The sequence below is a fragment of the Plasmodium malariae genome (assembly GCF_900090045.1).
Source record: "Plasmodium malariae genome assembly, chromosome: 11".
NCBI classification, from domain to species: Eukaryota; Apicomplexa; class Aconoidasida; order Haemosporida; family Plasmodiidae; genus Plasmodium; species Plasmodium malariae.
The window spans coordinates 2,553,988-2,571,358 of NC_041785.1; the positions used below are offsets into that span (position 1 = coordinate 2,553,988).

The 17,371-nt window shown below is 20.7% G+C and overlaps 4 protein-coding genes across 4 annotated transcripts; all 4 read left to right on the plus strand.

The window, feature by feature from the left end:
- Nucleotides 1–371: 371 nt before the first annotated feature.
- On the plus strand, nt 372–2,306 carry PmUG01_11060900 (Plasmodium exported protein, unknown function; the record flags this gene model as incomplete). The annotated part of the gene is made up of 1 exon (XM_029006289.1): nt 372–2,306. The coding sequence occupies one exon, from the start codon at nt 372–374 to the stop codon at nt 2,304–2,306; it is 1,935 nt and encodes a 644-aa protein (XP_028862793.1).
- Nucleotides 2,307–6,636: 4,330 nt separating this feature from the next.
- Nucleotides 6,637–7,843, plus strand: PmUG01_11061000 (uncharacterized protein; the record flags this gene model as incomplete). The annotated part of the gene is made up of 2 exons (XM_029006290.1): nt 6,637–6,711; nt 7,412–7,843. The coding sequence occupies 2 exons, from the start codon at nt 6,637–6,639 to the stop codon at nt 7,841–7,843; spliced, it is 507 nt and encodes a 168-aa protein (XP_028862794.1).
- A 3,332-nt stretch (nt 7,844–11,175) lies between these two features.
- PmUG01_11061100 (uncharacterized protein) lies at nt 11,176–12,061 on the plus strand (the record flags this gene model as incomplete). Its single annotated transcript, XM_029006291.1, has 2 exons — nt 11,176–11,340; nt 11,483–12,061. The coding sequence occupies 2 exons, from the start codon at nt 11,176–11,178 to the stop codon at nt 12,059–12,061; spliced, it is 744 nt and encodes a 247-aa protein (XP_028862795.1).
- Nucleotides 12,062–15,513: 3,452 nt separating this feature from the next.
- PmUG01_11061200 (uncharacterized protein) lies at nt 15,514–16,292 on the plus strand (the record flags this gene model as incomplete). Its single annotated transcript, XM_029006292.1, has 2 exons — nt 15,514–15,558; nt 15,801–16,292. The coding sequence occupies 2 exons, from the start codon at nt 15,514–15,516 to the stop codon at nt 16,290–16,292; spliced, it is 537 nt and encodes a 178-aa protein (XP_028862796.1).
- Between the last annotated feature and the right edge of the window lie 1,079 nt (nt 16,293–17,371).

Here is a 17,371-nt window from a genome sequence, read left to right on the forward strand (position 1 = left end):
TATTGAATATAATATTTTTGAGGAGTATATTAACACAATTTGATCAAGTAGTGTTAAAATTGTTAGGAAGAAGGATTGATCGTTATTTCCCAACATTTTTGATGTATTTTTAATACATTTCTAACATATCTTTTATGTTTCCACTATTTATTAAATTTTCCCAATAAGTTTTACATTATCCCAATTATGTTCCATAGTCTAAGTATATTTTTGATATTTCTCTCATATGTCATATATTTTTCGAATACTTCTTATATCTTACCAATATGCCTTACGTTTTCCAGGTATGTCCCGTATTTTCCACACTGAGTTTAATACGTACGTACACGTATATGCATGTATTTATGAATATGTGTATATATATGTGCATTATGAATTTTTTCCGTTTTTCCAGATGGGAACCTAAAATTAGAATAAGACAAAGAATAACATGGCAAAGAGGCCTTAGTGAAATATCGAAATCATCGGATGATGTTATTGTGAATGAAGATGGTGTTTCTATAAATCATATAGAAAAGTTATGTAAAAAAAAAGATGGGAGTATTTCTGATAAAGTTTATGGAATACCACTACATGATGCAAAAGAGTTATTTGTAGAATTAACAGATAGAATACTTTTCAATGATTACGAAAAACATGTAAAAACAGAAAAGGATATATCTTCCTCAACATATCAGACTTTAAAATATATGCAAAAAAAAATACATAAAAAAGTTAATATTTTAGTTAATGAAACAAAAACATTTATAAATGAATTATTTGAAAATTATGATTTACTACATGACAAAAATATAGAGGAACTGTCAAATGTAAAAGTATGCTTAGATGTTAATGGTGACAATGAATTTTTATTAATAAATGGTAGAGATGTATATTTCTATATTAAGGATGTGAAATTTACTAGGAATATTCCACTTAATATAGAAAGTAGTTTGGAAAAAATGAATGAAATATATGTACATAATGAAAAGATATTTTCTGAATATGTAAAAAAAGTTTTTAAACTTGAAGAAGACATTAAAACTTATTTAGGAACAGGTGGAAATAGATTTCCATTAAATTATACTCATTGGAATAATAGATATATAAATATTACGCAAAATGTTGCAGTGAGAGCTTTTATGGATGAGTTTTATAATTATTTTAATAATATAGAGATGAAATTAAAACATGGTTTTTCTACTATTATAGAAATTGATATTTCGTATTTAGACAGTATGCTAGTAGCTATAAATGACATAATAAAAGCAACGATAGAACAGAAAACGACTAGACTTTTTGGAATATTACATAAATTATTTCAAGGTGATTTAAAAGGCATTTTAGGCTTTTTTACTTTCCTTTTTGAAAAGGAGGATATAAAAAATGCCAATACTTTACGTAATATAGAAAAGAAAAAATCAGAGGATGCGTATGATAATAATTTTTTATTTGATGTTGAAAATTTATATGTAGAAGAAAAAAATGATATAAAAAATTCGTTTATTAAATTTTGTACATTTATAAAAAGAAATTTTGGGTTTAATATACAAAGTAAAGGTATACAATCATTAAAAAAAAAAATTGACTTATCAAATGATAAGACTGAAATTATAAAACAATTTAAAATTATTGTACACGAATTGTTGTGTAGAAAACAAATAAATAAATATTTTGAATGGTTAAATTTATTAAAGAAAAGTAATAATACTATGAGATGTTATATGAGAAAATTTTTTGGATGTGTTACACCTAAAAATGACTCTATTCTTATTGAAAATAGGAAACTGATACCATTAATAACTAATTTTTTTGAAATTAGAGAAAAAAATTATTATACTTTTAAAAAAGAGGATAGTGAAGAAGATATTCTGCTTATAATAAAAGACTTAAAAAAAACTTTACACAAATATAGAATTTCGGTCAAATTATTGCATTTATTAGTAGATGAATTACAAGTTGCAAAAATTCTTAATTCGGAATATGAAAATGAAAGGATGTTATACAAATCACTGGAGGAGGAAAAAAGAAAGGCTCTAGAAAATTACAAAAAGGAAACGGGGAAAGGTATAGAAACCGCGAAAGGGTGCAAAGAAGCCATGGGAAAGAGGGGCGGACTTATGGAAGGGAAACGGATGGTAGAAGGATATGCAGTATCGATGGAAAATAATGAAAAGGATATAATAAATAATGGAACGCATATAGAACGATACGAAATGAAGGAAAAAGAGAAATTAAAGATACTTGAAGCGAAAAAGGTTGCAATTGATGAAAATAAAAATGCTATTTTGTTTTATATGTGTTTAATTAAAGATTTTAAACTTTAGGATAGAAAGATTCATCATATTAAAAAATTTTTTTTTTCCCTTTTATTATAGAATAGTTCATTACAAAATGAAATGGGAAAAAATAAAATCTGCATATTTACTATTTAAAAATACATTATTCATTTTATGGTTACAAAGAAGAATAGAATATTCTTGGATGTAAATTTGTATGTACCATATGAATGTGTAGAAATTAATGCAAATGCAAGTGTGTATACAGCCGCATATGTATAACCATGCGTGCATATTTAAGTACTTAACTTATCGTACACGTCAATGCGTTATGCATATTATTTTGTTTTTTTCAATTAGTACTTTTTCTTTCGCTTAAAATTAAAATTTGTTCCCATATTTTACATCATTTATTTTAATTGAATTACTTTGCTTTATTTTTATTATTTTATTTTTTTTTTTTTTGTTAAAAAAAAAATTTAACCCAGTTTTTTTAATTTTATTACAATTTATTTGTAACCTAAGTCAACCAAAAATATTGCTTCCTAAATTGAAGTGACGCTTCTTCTTATGAGAAGCAGTATATATTTTATTTCTGGAATTATTTATATGTTGTGCTATAGGTATTTCCCAAATTGCAAATATTTTGTTGTAATTATAGAATGGTTCATAGAATTTACATAGAACTATAAATTAGTTATAAGTAGAATAAGAACGTTCACAAATTATTTAGCCAAGTAATGTTTTAATTTCGCATGTATAAGTGAACTGCTGTATGTTCAATGGGGGTCTTATTTCGTGGGCAAAATTACGTCAACATGCATTAAGGAGTAATTATTTAATATAAATATAATTTTTATGTTAATATTGTGTTTCATCTTATGTAAGTAAGAATATAACTGTAATAAACTAAAATGGTGCAATCAGTTAAGCGGAAACTTGAAATTGAAAGAAGGTGTCTCGAACAAATAGGCAAAAAGATAACACTTAAAATGTAAGGAGAGAAATGGTTTGGTCTGTGTGAGTAGGTATACATATATATATATATATATATATATATATATATATTTGAGAAAAAAAACTTCATTTTACAAACTAGAATAATTGAAACCACAGATATGCACTATGAATAGGAAAAAATATAGCTACAGATCATACATATGTAAGGGGAACACTAAAAAAAAGGAAAAATAAAAATTCTTAAATATAACCAGATAACAACTTAAAATATAAATATTTATACAAAAAATGAATGGCAATTTAAAATTGATTTCAAAATTGAGTTAAACATAATTTAGTAAAAATAATATTCGAAAAATGCATATTTGGTAGACTGTGGGCTGTTTTAATCTACCTTTAAATGATAAAAAGCTCGATGCATTGGTTTTAAGAAATATTAGGCTTTGTGCTACTAAGCAAGACAATTTATATGGAAAATTGCCTTATTAATAAAAAATATCAAGCCGTTATTACAAAAAAAGTTATGTATACTAGTATGTAATATATATATATATATATATATTTAAATATATATGTACAGACTGATATGTTATTTCCCCCCATATTAATATGCTTAAAATTCTCTTGTTATAAAGCATTTAGAAATTTAGTTATTATAGAATCTCTATCATACTGCTTTCCATACTAGCAAGTAATAATGAATTTGCCCAAACAATAAATATAAATATTTTTTTTTCTAATGGTATAAATTAAGTTTTGGACAAAAAAAAAAATATTTTTTTTCTTCTTTAAAAAGACTATTTATATGATGACGTATTTTCTCCAGTAATGTGGGCAAAATGTGTGGTTTATTAAGAACAAAGGAAAAGAACAAAATATGCTCAAAAGGATATATGAAATAATTATAAAAACAGAAGGAAATTATATATACCTACATATACATATAAATATATATATTGCTCCTCTTCTCATACGTCTCCCATATATACAGTTCAGCTTTATATTATCAGAAAAATACATAAACTTCTTTCGATTATTCTTAAATTACATTTTGCCCCTATGCTCAACTTTGTATAAATATAACTACAGTTGGAGCAAAAAATTCAAAAAATTTTAAATTAAATGAGAAAACATAAGAAAAATACATAAATACGTATAATGTGCGCAATCACATTCATATGCATACATACATATGTACATGCGTACAAACGTTTACATACTAACGTCAATTATGTACATAAGCATATATATTTATATATATACATATAAAAGTTTTGACTATAAATTTTATATTACATTTCTTCCTAACTTATGACCTATATGAACAAGTGCATTAAAAATTACAATGGTCATGATAACGGCTGGTACATAATTACGTTGACATACTCTCTGAGATTCATCAACACAAAATTTAAAAGCCTCCTTTACTACTGATTCTACTTGGGGTGCAAGATGAATGATATCAATATTGATCGTACTTACCGTGGTTTATGCATATATGATTACTTTTTTTTAATCTTTTTTTATTATTATTTTGTCCTATTGTGGTTCATTTATATATAATTATATATATATATATATATATATATATATATATATATATATATATATGTGCATATATATGTATTATATAAAATACAATTATATCTTTAACTATTATAAAAAGATTACTTAAAAATACAACATAAAAATATTATAAATAATATAATTTATTCATATTTGAAAAAAAAAAGTAAACAGGACATATCTACAAATTTGTATAAATTATTTTAAAATGTTACACTATAACATATATGTATAATATATGTATTATTCATTATTAAAAAACTTTCTATATATGAAAATGTTACTTTTCTGCATACCAAAATAGTAATTTTTAAACACAAAATTTTATGAGTTGTGCATCTTAGAAATGCTTATTTTTATTTTTTTTTATTTTAATTCAGTTATTAATCCCTATACAGCTTTATTTTTTTAAAATTCCTTTTTTTTACATTCATTTTTTATCCTTATTTAACAACAGTAATAAATATATATATATTTAATAATGGAAGCATTTTTTTTGAGAATAATTTTTTAAAATAACAATAAGTTAAAAGAAGAGAATAGTTAATTTATTATTTTTAAGTACTATTCTATAAGTCTAAAAATTTAATAATACATATTAAAATTATTTACCTACTAATTAAAGCGGAGAAAGTAAAACGTTGATTTAAATATATATATATATATATATATATATATATATATATATATAAATTTTAACGTATTTTTATGCATACTTTTTCAAGATAAATTTCCTTTTTATTTATTTTTTTTATAGTTTATATTGATGAAATTTATTATAAAAAAATTATAAAAAAGGTTTATATGTTCTTCTCTTTATATTTTTTATAATTTAACGTAGAACAATATAATATATGATTAATGTTATATAAATATTTTTTATATAACACAAGCAAGAATATAATTTTGGAAAAATGTACAACGTTTATGAAAAGCATATGAATGAATTTTAGAAATACACATATTGTTTAGTTTCATTTTTGTCAAACTTATTATATATATATGGAAAATAATACATAAAGATAATTTATACATGTTTAAAAAAGTGCAAATTATGGCTTAAAATGTAAATTTCTAAATGTAATAAATAAAATAGGAATTAAAAAAATTTTAAATAAATCATCTTTGGATATTAATACTTAGGTTCGAATAGATTCTTCCTTTCTTAGGCACAATAAATAAAAATAAATTCATAGAATGTATTATAATTAATCATTTGAATAAATAAAGATTCCTTTTTAACCAGAAAAAAATATAATAAAGTTTGAAAATATTAATTTAATAGATACAAACAATATATATATATATATATATATTTATTATTATGTTTCTACATATATATAAAATAAATGCTTATAAGTTGTTTGTACGCACTCGGGATTTGTTGTCAAAATAGCTGCAAAAGTAGTCAGTTATTCCGTAATTACTTAGTTCTTTATGTACATTACTAATTTTATCATGATAAATATAGCTATTTTATATATATGAATAATATAATAATATGGTAAAAAGTATTCATATGGTTTTTAGATATAGTGCATAAATTTTAAAATGAAAGAACATTTCAAAAAAATAATTTTTTAATCCTTTTAAAATGCCGTTGACATAATAAGAAAAAATGCATAAAATATTTTTACCCGAAATCAAAGAATTATTAACTATTTTTATATATAATATAAAAAAGGAAAAAAAAAAAAAAAAGAATTACAATATTAATAATATAGTTATCGAATTTCTATCATTATTATTAACTAAGTAAAAATAGAAAAAAATATTAAAAAATTCATTACAAAAAATATTTTAATTTAAAGCTTCAAAGGGGGCTGTCATTATAAAGCTAATATAAATAAAAATGTTTGGGATTTTTGGTCTTAGAATTTTTTTATTTTTCCTTTTAATTGAGACATTAAACTGTTCTGATCAAAATGTAAGATATGAAAAATAATATTTTCTACTTATTGCAAATATATTTATTTTTCATTTTTTGTGTATAGATTAAAATGAAGATTAATATATAGATAAACATGTAGATTAATATATAGATATATACACAGATTAATATATAGATAAATACGCATATTAATGTATAGATAAATACGCATATTAATGTATAGATAAATACGCATATTAATGTATAGATAAATACGCAGATTAATTTATAGATAAATACATAGATTAATATATAGATATATACACAGATTAATATATAGATAAATACGCATATTAATGTATAGATAAATACGCAGATTAATGTATAGATAAATACATAGATTAATATATAGATATATACACAGATTAATATATAGATAAATACGCATATTAATATATAGATATATACACAGATTAATATATAGATAAATACGCATATTAATATATAGATATATACACAGATTAATATATAGATAAATACGCATATTAATGTATAGATATATACACAGATTAATATATAGATAAATACGCAGATAAATATATAGATAAATACACAGATTAATGTATAGATAAATATACAGATTAAAATGTATATAAATATATATACATATAAATATATATTTACATATTTATATTTTAATTTGATGATCTTGAAATTACAAGCTTTGTATTTTTACTCTATGTATATAAATTTTTAGTACTCCTCTGAAAAAGACAGTAATATTGAAGACCATAGAGAAACGTTAGTTTTAGAAGATGGTAATGGATTAGCAGAAAATTACGAGGTACCTAGACCAACAAATGTCCTGGAAAATAATGAAAATTATTGGGATTTATCCACATCTGAAGATGAAGATGAAAAAAATGCAAAATCGAAGGACCCCATTTTAACTAAATCTGAGGAAAGTACTATGACTGAAGGTGTAGACGAATTAGAAATAAAAAATGAAAATGTTTCAGATTCAGTGGCGTTTAATAATATTTCAGATGAGACTAAGAATAATTATATTCTTGTGGTTTCCGCTCTTGCATCTTCTGTAATCACATTGCTTGTTATGAATTTGGGAATGTATGCTTTCATTGCAGCATGTGGTTTAGGAGCGTATGCTTATTATACAAAGAAAGAGTAAAGATATATAATTTCATTATAAGCAGAAATACATTATGTAAATTTTTACCCATCCTTTTTTAACGGTATATATAACTTGTTTAAAATAAAATTAAAAAGATTCCGAAGGGTTAAAAAATCACACAAAAAAAAAAAAAAAAAAAAATATATATATATATATTACAATAAAAAAAGCATTTTCCCATAAAGTGTCTTTAAATTTGCCTTGCATAATAAAACATATTTTATATATATACAGTTGTTGAATTTCCCCCAATTTTTGTAAAACCCTACATATTATTTAGTTAAAAGGTTACTTTTATGAAGTCCTTAGTATGTAGTATTATATCTTTGTAATATTGTACATATATACATATATATATATATATATATGTGCATAATTCGTGAAATTAAATTATATATAAAGTATTATACATTAAATTTAAGTTGTATGTTTTAATTTTTTCCTATAAGCGTATAAAAATAAAACTCCTTTTTATATTTTAACACGAAAGTTTTTTTTTTAACATTACATTTATTATTATTTGTGTGCGTTTTAAAATAAACATAAATATAAATTTTTGTTATTTATTTTATTTTTTTTTTTTAAGAAACTATAACAAAAAGTATTTTTATTTTTTGATAAATGTTGTTTTAGTAAAGGTTTTCATAAAACATTTTCCTTCAGGATTTATTAGGAAATATTTATTTATTAATTAATTTATTTATAAATTTATTTATGTGTGTATGTGTATACATAAAAAAAGGAAATGTTCTGAATAAATTTCTTTAGTATAACATATAAAAACTGATAAAAATTAAAAATCCAATTTAACATAACATTACATAACATTACATAACATTTTGTTTCTTCTTTTAGTAGAACTATTTTGTTGTGTTATATTTAATTAGAAGGTATTCTAAAATGTTAAAATATGGTAAATAGTTAAATATAATTAATTATTAGTTGTTACATATATTCAAAATGTAAGGTACGTCGAGGGTATATATAAACAGAACTTTTCCTTAAGAAAACAGAATAAAATAAATTTCATAATTATATATAAATTCCTAATAAAATTAATTATAAACAAATTGCATAATGGTCTATTTTTTTCAATTTTGCTCACTTTTTATTTAACAAATAACTTGCTGTTTGTATTTACACATTGATAAGAAGTTAAAACAATCTCATATATTAATAATTTACACTTTTTCTGTCAGGGAGAAAAAAAAAAAAAAAAAAAAATTCGGATAATTCAAAATGCTTTATGTTCTTAACTTTTAATGTAAAATAAATATATAATACTTTTTTTAACTCAAAAAAAAAAAAAAAATTTATATTTATAATAGTATATACAAGTAAATGGGCATACTTTTTAGCTTTAATAAAATATATATTTAAAAATTTTTTTTTTCTTAATAAAGCTGCAACAAATATATCATAAGGAAAAGAAAGCTAATCCTGATTTATTTATAACCTAGATAATTTGTTAAAATTTTAAAATAAATATAAATAAATAAAATAAAATATAAAAAATACATTTTGCTATTTAATATTTTTTGACAATTTTTTTTTTGAACGAAAAAACATTTTCCCTCTTCAAATTAAATTTGAAATTAATATAATGAATTTTAATAATATATATATGGAGAATATTTGAAAAAATAAGGATAACATATAAGATAAATGAGTTTATTAATGTAATTTACTAACGCGCTTTCAACATTTTTTTTGGAGCATAAAAATTACGTTTCAATCTGTATTTGTTGCAATATCAGTATACAATGAAAAAATACATTATTGTATACATTTTTACTTTTAAGTTTAATGGGGACGAAATAATTAATATAAAATTATTTGAAAAGTGGTGCTCCGTTATTATTATTTTAAAATGACATATTTTCAAAAAGACATTTTTTATATGAAAAAAAAAAAAAAAAAAAGATATATAATACTACTATTTTTTTATGCTATATAATTTTTAAGTTAAACTGAAAATATAAATTTTTTTAAGTAACTTTTTTAAAAAGAATAAATACGTCAACGTAAAATACGTTTTTCAAATTTTACCTTTTAAAAGCATGCCTTTATAATAAGTTTTTTTCCTTTTTTAATGTAGGTGGACGAGGTATTATTATACTATTATATATACAAATATATTTATGTTGTATGCCTATTCTTTTTTTTTTTTTTTTTATTTGTACAATTTTGGAATTTTCCTCTCCCTGCAATTATTTTTTAGTTTTTATCTATTTTCTTCATATATTTTTTCTACTTTTTAACTTAATATATTTTCATGTAAATATTTTTCACTGCCAAAATTATTATTGAATATAGAAATTATATATAAATGCAGTATAATACAACATATTTAGGGGAATATTATTTTTTATTATTATTTCTCTCCATATATTACCTTCAGTTTTTTTTACCTATACACATAATGAAAAACAATTATTTCTCTTTCCATTTATCTATAACAATATTAATTAGAAAATTATTATAAGGGTAAAATTAGTATTATAAATATTATTAATTTTATATTTTATTCAAAATTTAAGATAAAACAATAATAATATTTTAAGGAATGCTTATTTTTTATTGTTAGATCTAAGAGACTCCCTAAATACTGTTACCTTTATAATATATATTATTTATTTGTATATTTTTATATTTTCTTGAAAATACATGTAGAAATATTTTTTTTTATATACAAACAGTATTATTTATTATAAAATAAATATTTAATTTTCGCATATATATACAATATTAAGTACTTATATATAGTATATATATATAATTTTTATTTATTTTATTTATCCTAGTATTTGTATTTTTGAGTAACTTCTCTATTTATATGTAACAAATAAACCCATTTTTTAAGTAAATTATTTTATAGGTAAATTTAGAATCTCACTATTCTTTTTATTTCTCTTTTCTTTTTTTCTTCTACTATATATTGATTTTTCTTTTTTTTTTGATGTATACATGTACTATTAATTTTTACATGTAATTAAGCAAAAAAAAAAAAAAAAATAAAATAAAATAAAATTGCATTTTTTGCATAATTATTTTAGAAGTAAAACTTTTATACAAATTATAATTTTCAAAAATAAATTTATTTTTAAATAATATAAAAAAAAAAATTTTATATTTATAAAATGTATTATTTTAAAAATTTTGTAATTTTTTTAAAATACGATTTTTATTTTTCATTAAACAGAAATATTCAAAAAAACTGATTTTTTACTGTTTTTTTATATGTTTTTAATATAAGATTTTATTTTTATTATAAATTTTTTTTAAAATATAAATAATACTTTATATATATAACAAATAATCATTCCAAAATGGCTTTTATTGGTAATAATAAAAATACAAACGCTTCCAATGGAATTAATGCTTCTATGGAAGAATCTAAAATTGGAGGAAACTTAAATAATAAGTTCAATCTTTATACCAAAATCTTTGCATTTAGCGTATTAGTTTTGGTTTTACAATGCTTTAACAATGAAGTAAGGGAATAGTTTTAATAATATCATATTTAAATATTTATTTTTTAGACCACCTTTATATACATATATATATATATATATATATTGTATGTATTATATATATTTTTGGTCATAAAATTTTTCTGTATTTTTTTATATATAGTGTTCTTTTAAAGGATATGGTAATGAAATGAATTTAGGAAAAATTAACAGAGGTCAAAGAATTTTAAGTGACTTATATGGTATTGGAGGAAAATTCTATGAAGATCAAGAAAGACAAAGAGTTGGAGTACTTCACTCTGGATATGGCGATGAAAATATAAGTTATAATAATAGGACAAATGGTTTAGGTACAGTTGTTGGTAATGATGGATCAACCACAAATTTAGATGATAGTAATTTATCATTGGATAGTACCATATTTGAAGGTGCTAACAATGGAAACACTAGAGTTGGAGCAACTATGACAACAGCAGATAGTACTGAAAGTTTAGATGCACCAACAGTTGACAATGCTTATGACGCTTCTGAATATGAAGATAAATTTATGAACAACTGCAGACAAAGTAAACAAGGTAATAAATACAAAAGTTTATTAACAAAATTTAAAAAAGACCACCGTTATATTGCACCCCTTGTCTTGTTTTTCATATATGTTTTTTGTAGTCCATTATTAATGCCAGCTATTATAGTATATGCTATGTTCTTGTTATCTCGTTATATTATTAAAAAGGTTGCATAAATAATTAAAAAATCCCATTGGTATCTTTAGAAACTTTTACCAAATGGTTATTTTTTATTCATAGAGAAAATACATATAATATATAATGTCCTTTTCAGAATTATAGTAATATTATCTATATTATATATACATAAATAATTCTATTGTGCTCAGAATTTTTGTTATACAAGTAAATGTATTCAAACGAAAAGTTGAATGTTTTTTTTTTTTTTTTTGCATAAATTTATGTATGATTTATTAAATTCTACAATATATGTTAATGCTTATCATCAGTAGTATTATAACTTCGTTACGAGTTTTGTTCTTTTTTTTTTTTTTTTTTTATTTTTATTTCTGTTTTATAAATGTAAAAAAAGGTATATTTTTGTAAAATATGAATTATTATTATTATTTTTTTTATCTTAGAATTTGTTGTTTTTTTTTAATCTTTATTACTTTTGCATATTTTACCGTTTTAATAATGACATATTTAAAAGTATATTTATGAATTCATTTATATTTTTGTTCTTCTAAAATAATATATAGTCATTTTTTTCTTTTTGATATTTCATATATAAATGGTTGATAAATAAACTCTTAAACGTTATCTTATTTATTTTCAAGTTAAGTATGAGCGTGTGTAAAATATAGTAAGCAACGCAAAATAAAAATGAAAAAAAGGAATCCCAATCCATTTAAACATTTTTATTATAGAACCATATTAATATATGTTTGCGAACACTTTTTTTTTTTTTTTTTTTTTTTAATTTTTGAGATTTTTGCCAATGGAATTATTTTTTTTAAATATACAGTCAAAATGATTTTGCCTTTACTGTATTTATTACGAAGTTAATATTTGTACACGAAAATGATACGTCTTTTTTAAATTTATTTGTTTTGTTGTACATTTCTTACATTATATAATAACACATAAAACTGTATGTGTTTTATTATGTACCCATAAAAATATATAAAATTACAGCAATTAAATATTTTTGTATTATGAAGCCTTGTTATGATATAAATAATTTTAAGGTAATAAAATTAACTCTTTCTTTTTTCATATATAATTAATTGAAAACAATTAAATAATAGTTAAGCTTTAAGAAAAACGATAAGGTGAAATATGTTGCTTTACAAAAGGCAACATTTCTTTTAATAGTAAAATTCAATTTCAATATTTAAATTTATGGTTGGCTATATTTTTATAATTTTTAAAAACAAATATAATACTATGGGTATGTGTGACAGACAAAATGGGAAAATTTTATATTCATGTAATTAATAAGTTGTATCCCTCTAAGTAAAAATACATTTTACGAAATTGCGATTTCCAAATGAAATGAAAACATATCATATTAAATTTCACTATATAAATATAAATCACAAGTATATACTTTGCACGTACATACATGAAATACATTTATATACGTCAGTATCTATATATACATTAATAAATATATATATATGCACATATAAATTTTACTCATTTCTCTATAAACCCATTGAAATATAAAAAAAAACACGTATGAACTAAACCTTACAGAATATTTACTATTGGGTGGACAATACATTTTCACATATAAAAAAGCAGAGTTGCATGTTATATTAGGACAGCATGCTTTTTACGTTAAATAGATATAATATTAAAATGGGGTTTATAACTCTATTCAAAGATGCAAATTTAATTAAAGTTTAACCATTTAAAGTTCACCTATATGTGGGTACTATTATAACATATTTCATAAAAATATGCATTCACAAACTAAAAACCTAATTAAAAAAAGAATATTGTTTTTTATTTTATTCATGCCGTAATTATATAATAATATAGCATAATAATAAATATTTCTTTTTTCTTTTTTTCTTATTAAATAATATCTAAATATACTATAAAAAACATAAATATGTATACATAATAATATATATATATTTACGTAAAATACATTGTAAGTGCATCGATTTAGAAAAATATCTTATTGCAATTATTAGGAAAAAAATGGATACGTAAAATTACTATTCGTTATTTTTACCTTTTAGGTTACTAATATATTATCGTTTCTTAAAATTTTTTTTTTTCTTTTTTCTGTTACCTATTTTTAGTAATTTAGTAAAATTTTTAATATGTAAATATTTCTTATGCATGCATGAATTTTATTTATTTGAATTCCCGTAGTTAACACAAATTACCATGTTCATTTTACATAGACAATACTTATTTGAAAAATATAAATTAAAAAATACATATTAAATAACAAATAATATATGAATTCATATATATATATTATATAATTACTGAAAAAATATTAGAAGTTACGTATCATAATTGAAATGTACATCTTAATTTAATGTTTTTGTGCTAAAATATGATATATATTAAATACAAATTTTATATTTTTATGTATATATATATACCATACAATAGTAGATATTTTGTTCACTATTTTCACTACTTTTCACAATTCAAAATATTAGAACTATTTTAGTTTTATTCATTATAATTATATATTATCTTTTTAAATTTTTCGTACAAATGAAAAATTATTAATCTAATGTATGCTTAAAAGTGGAAAAAAATTAAACATCAACACCATATTGATAATAAAAAAATACGTAAATTAAAAAAGAATGTTATAAAAATAAAATGTTGCATTGTTTTAAATGTAAAAAGAAATATTGTATTTGGTTAACAAAATATTATTATATATATTATTTCTTCAAAGAAAAATCGTTTCCGTAAAAAAAGAAATTTTTTAGAAAATTTTTATTATTTTATATAAAGAAATTTTAAAATTTTGAACGAAATATTTCATCCTAAAATTAAAGCTTATATTTTTCAAAGAAAATAAACGCTTGAGGATACCAAAAATTTAAGTTTTTATTATTTTATTAAATTAAGAATTATTTTAAAATTTATAAAAAAGTGAATAAAAAAAATACCCTTTATAAAAAAAAATACGTAAGTACATAAATAAATATAGATTTAAAATATTTTATATACATAATAAATATTGTTAATCTAACGTAAGAAAATTTAAATACAAAATTATGTTTTAAAAATAAATAAATATATAAAAAAATATTTAATAAATTAATTTTTTTAAAGCAAGGATATATTGCTATTATATAATATATATAAAAAAATAAATATTACTTGAAAATTAAAAGAAAAATACATAATAATAAATATATAATAAAAACGTATTTTATTAAATCGTTCTTTGTAGATATAGGCAATTATTATTTTTATGGAATTTGAATTCTCTTCTAGATAATAAAAAATACAGTTTGAGAGCAATTTAATTTTAAATTAGTTAATATATTTCAAGTACATATTGTATTTCAGTGCCTCATAATTATAAGAAGCATCGTTTAAGATATAAAAAAGTATTAACCAAAATACTGTATATTGAATCTATAGAATCTTTTTGAGAACACAAATTCCTTTATCATTAGATACTACAAAAATGAAGATGTTTAACGATTCTATCAAAATTTTATTCTTTTCATTTTTTATCGTAATATTTCATTTTTTTAATAATTAATATATTGTATATTATATATATGTATCCATGTCGTTCCCTATATATATGTATGTATGTACATATGTATATGTATATTATGAAATGTAAATGAGCTCTTTTGTGGTAACTGCATTTTTTTTTTTAAGTCTCAAATGTTATTTAAATGTATATATATATATAATATGTTAAACCATAAATATTTATTTTTATTTACATTTGTTTATAAAATTTTTTAGTATACTTGCAAAAAATATGGTAGCAATGAAGATAGTGTAGGAAAGGCATTGAATTCAAAAAATATAAGAATATTGTGCGAACCTGGTAGAGACTTTAGTGGATCACATTACAGTAATGGTCCGCATGATCAGAACTTATATGGATCTACTGATAGTATTAACGAAAAGAGAGATAATAATAGAGATGGTACTAAACCTCCCCCACCATCACCTCAAGGTTCATGGTCAACTTTTAATGATGAAGGCTTAGCGAACGAAAGATTACAAAGAAATCCTTGGATCTATGATTATTACCAGAATAATGTTAGGTATGTAGCACCAGAAAATAATATAAATCATGAATTAATAGAAAAATTAAAGAAGAACGCAATATATATCTTACCAGTTTTGTTAGTTTCGTATTACCTTTTTAGAAATTCTGGAACACAAACATTTTTATTGATAGCAGCCATTGCTGGTGTATTAATGTATACCCGACATTATATCAATTAAAAATTTGAGATGTATTTATAAACAAAAATAATTTTTAGAATGTTTTTTATTTTTATAATTAGTAAATTTAAAAATACTTTAATTTTATTTTGAGGAGGAGAGAAAAGGGGGGATGTATGTATATTTCTATTTTTATAACACATTAAATATTTTGTACAATAACGAATTTCGTTAAAATTTTTAATTTTTAGTTGTTATATAATATTTATGGAACTTACAATAAACACGTATATAATTTTTAAGCAGTAATAGTAACTACATATATATATATATATATATGTACATTTATGAATACTGATTTAATCAATATCTAAATCTAATGTATCTTCCTTTTTTTTTTTTTTTTTAATAATGCATATATTTTGTTTTATTTGGTTTTATAAAATAATTATATGAATTGAAGTAATAATGCATCATAATGTAAATGATAATATTATATATCTCTTCTGATTTTTCCCATTTTGATTAGTTGTTTTTTAATCCCTAAATGTAGAAGCAGTTTAATTTTGTTTGTGGGGAAAAAGATTTATATATATATATATATATATGTATAAATACGTACTTACAGTTTTTATTGATATTAAACACACAAAATTACAAAGCAAAATTAAAAATTTATAGGCGAGCTTTTTTATTAATTTTAATACGTATATATATATTGTATATTTTGCATTTTAGAGGGGTAGTTATCATTTAAATTGGAAAAAAAGTTTTTTTAAATTAAAATATTTTTTACTATGTACAGGTCAAATATATTTAACTATTTCTTTTATATGCAAGGGACGAAAAATAAGAAAATAATTGTACTTGCTTAATGTGTTATTATATACATTTATGTAATAAGACACACTGTCCATAAATGCAATATTTTTTTCTGTATGAAACGCACTTTTTAAGGTAATACGAAAATATCACTATTTCTGTTTTCACAAAATTTGATTTAAAAAATGTCTATATATATAAGAAAATGAAAAAATTATTTTTTCAAGTCTAGCTTTGTAAATTGCAGTATTAAATTGTTACATTACATCTTCGATATATCATGAATGGATTAATTCAATGAATGCTTACTCATTACA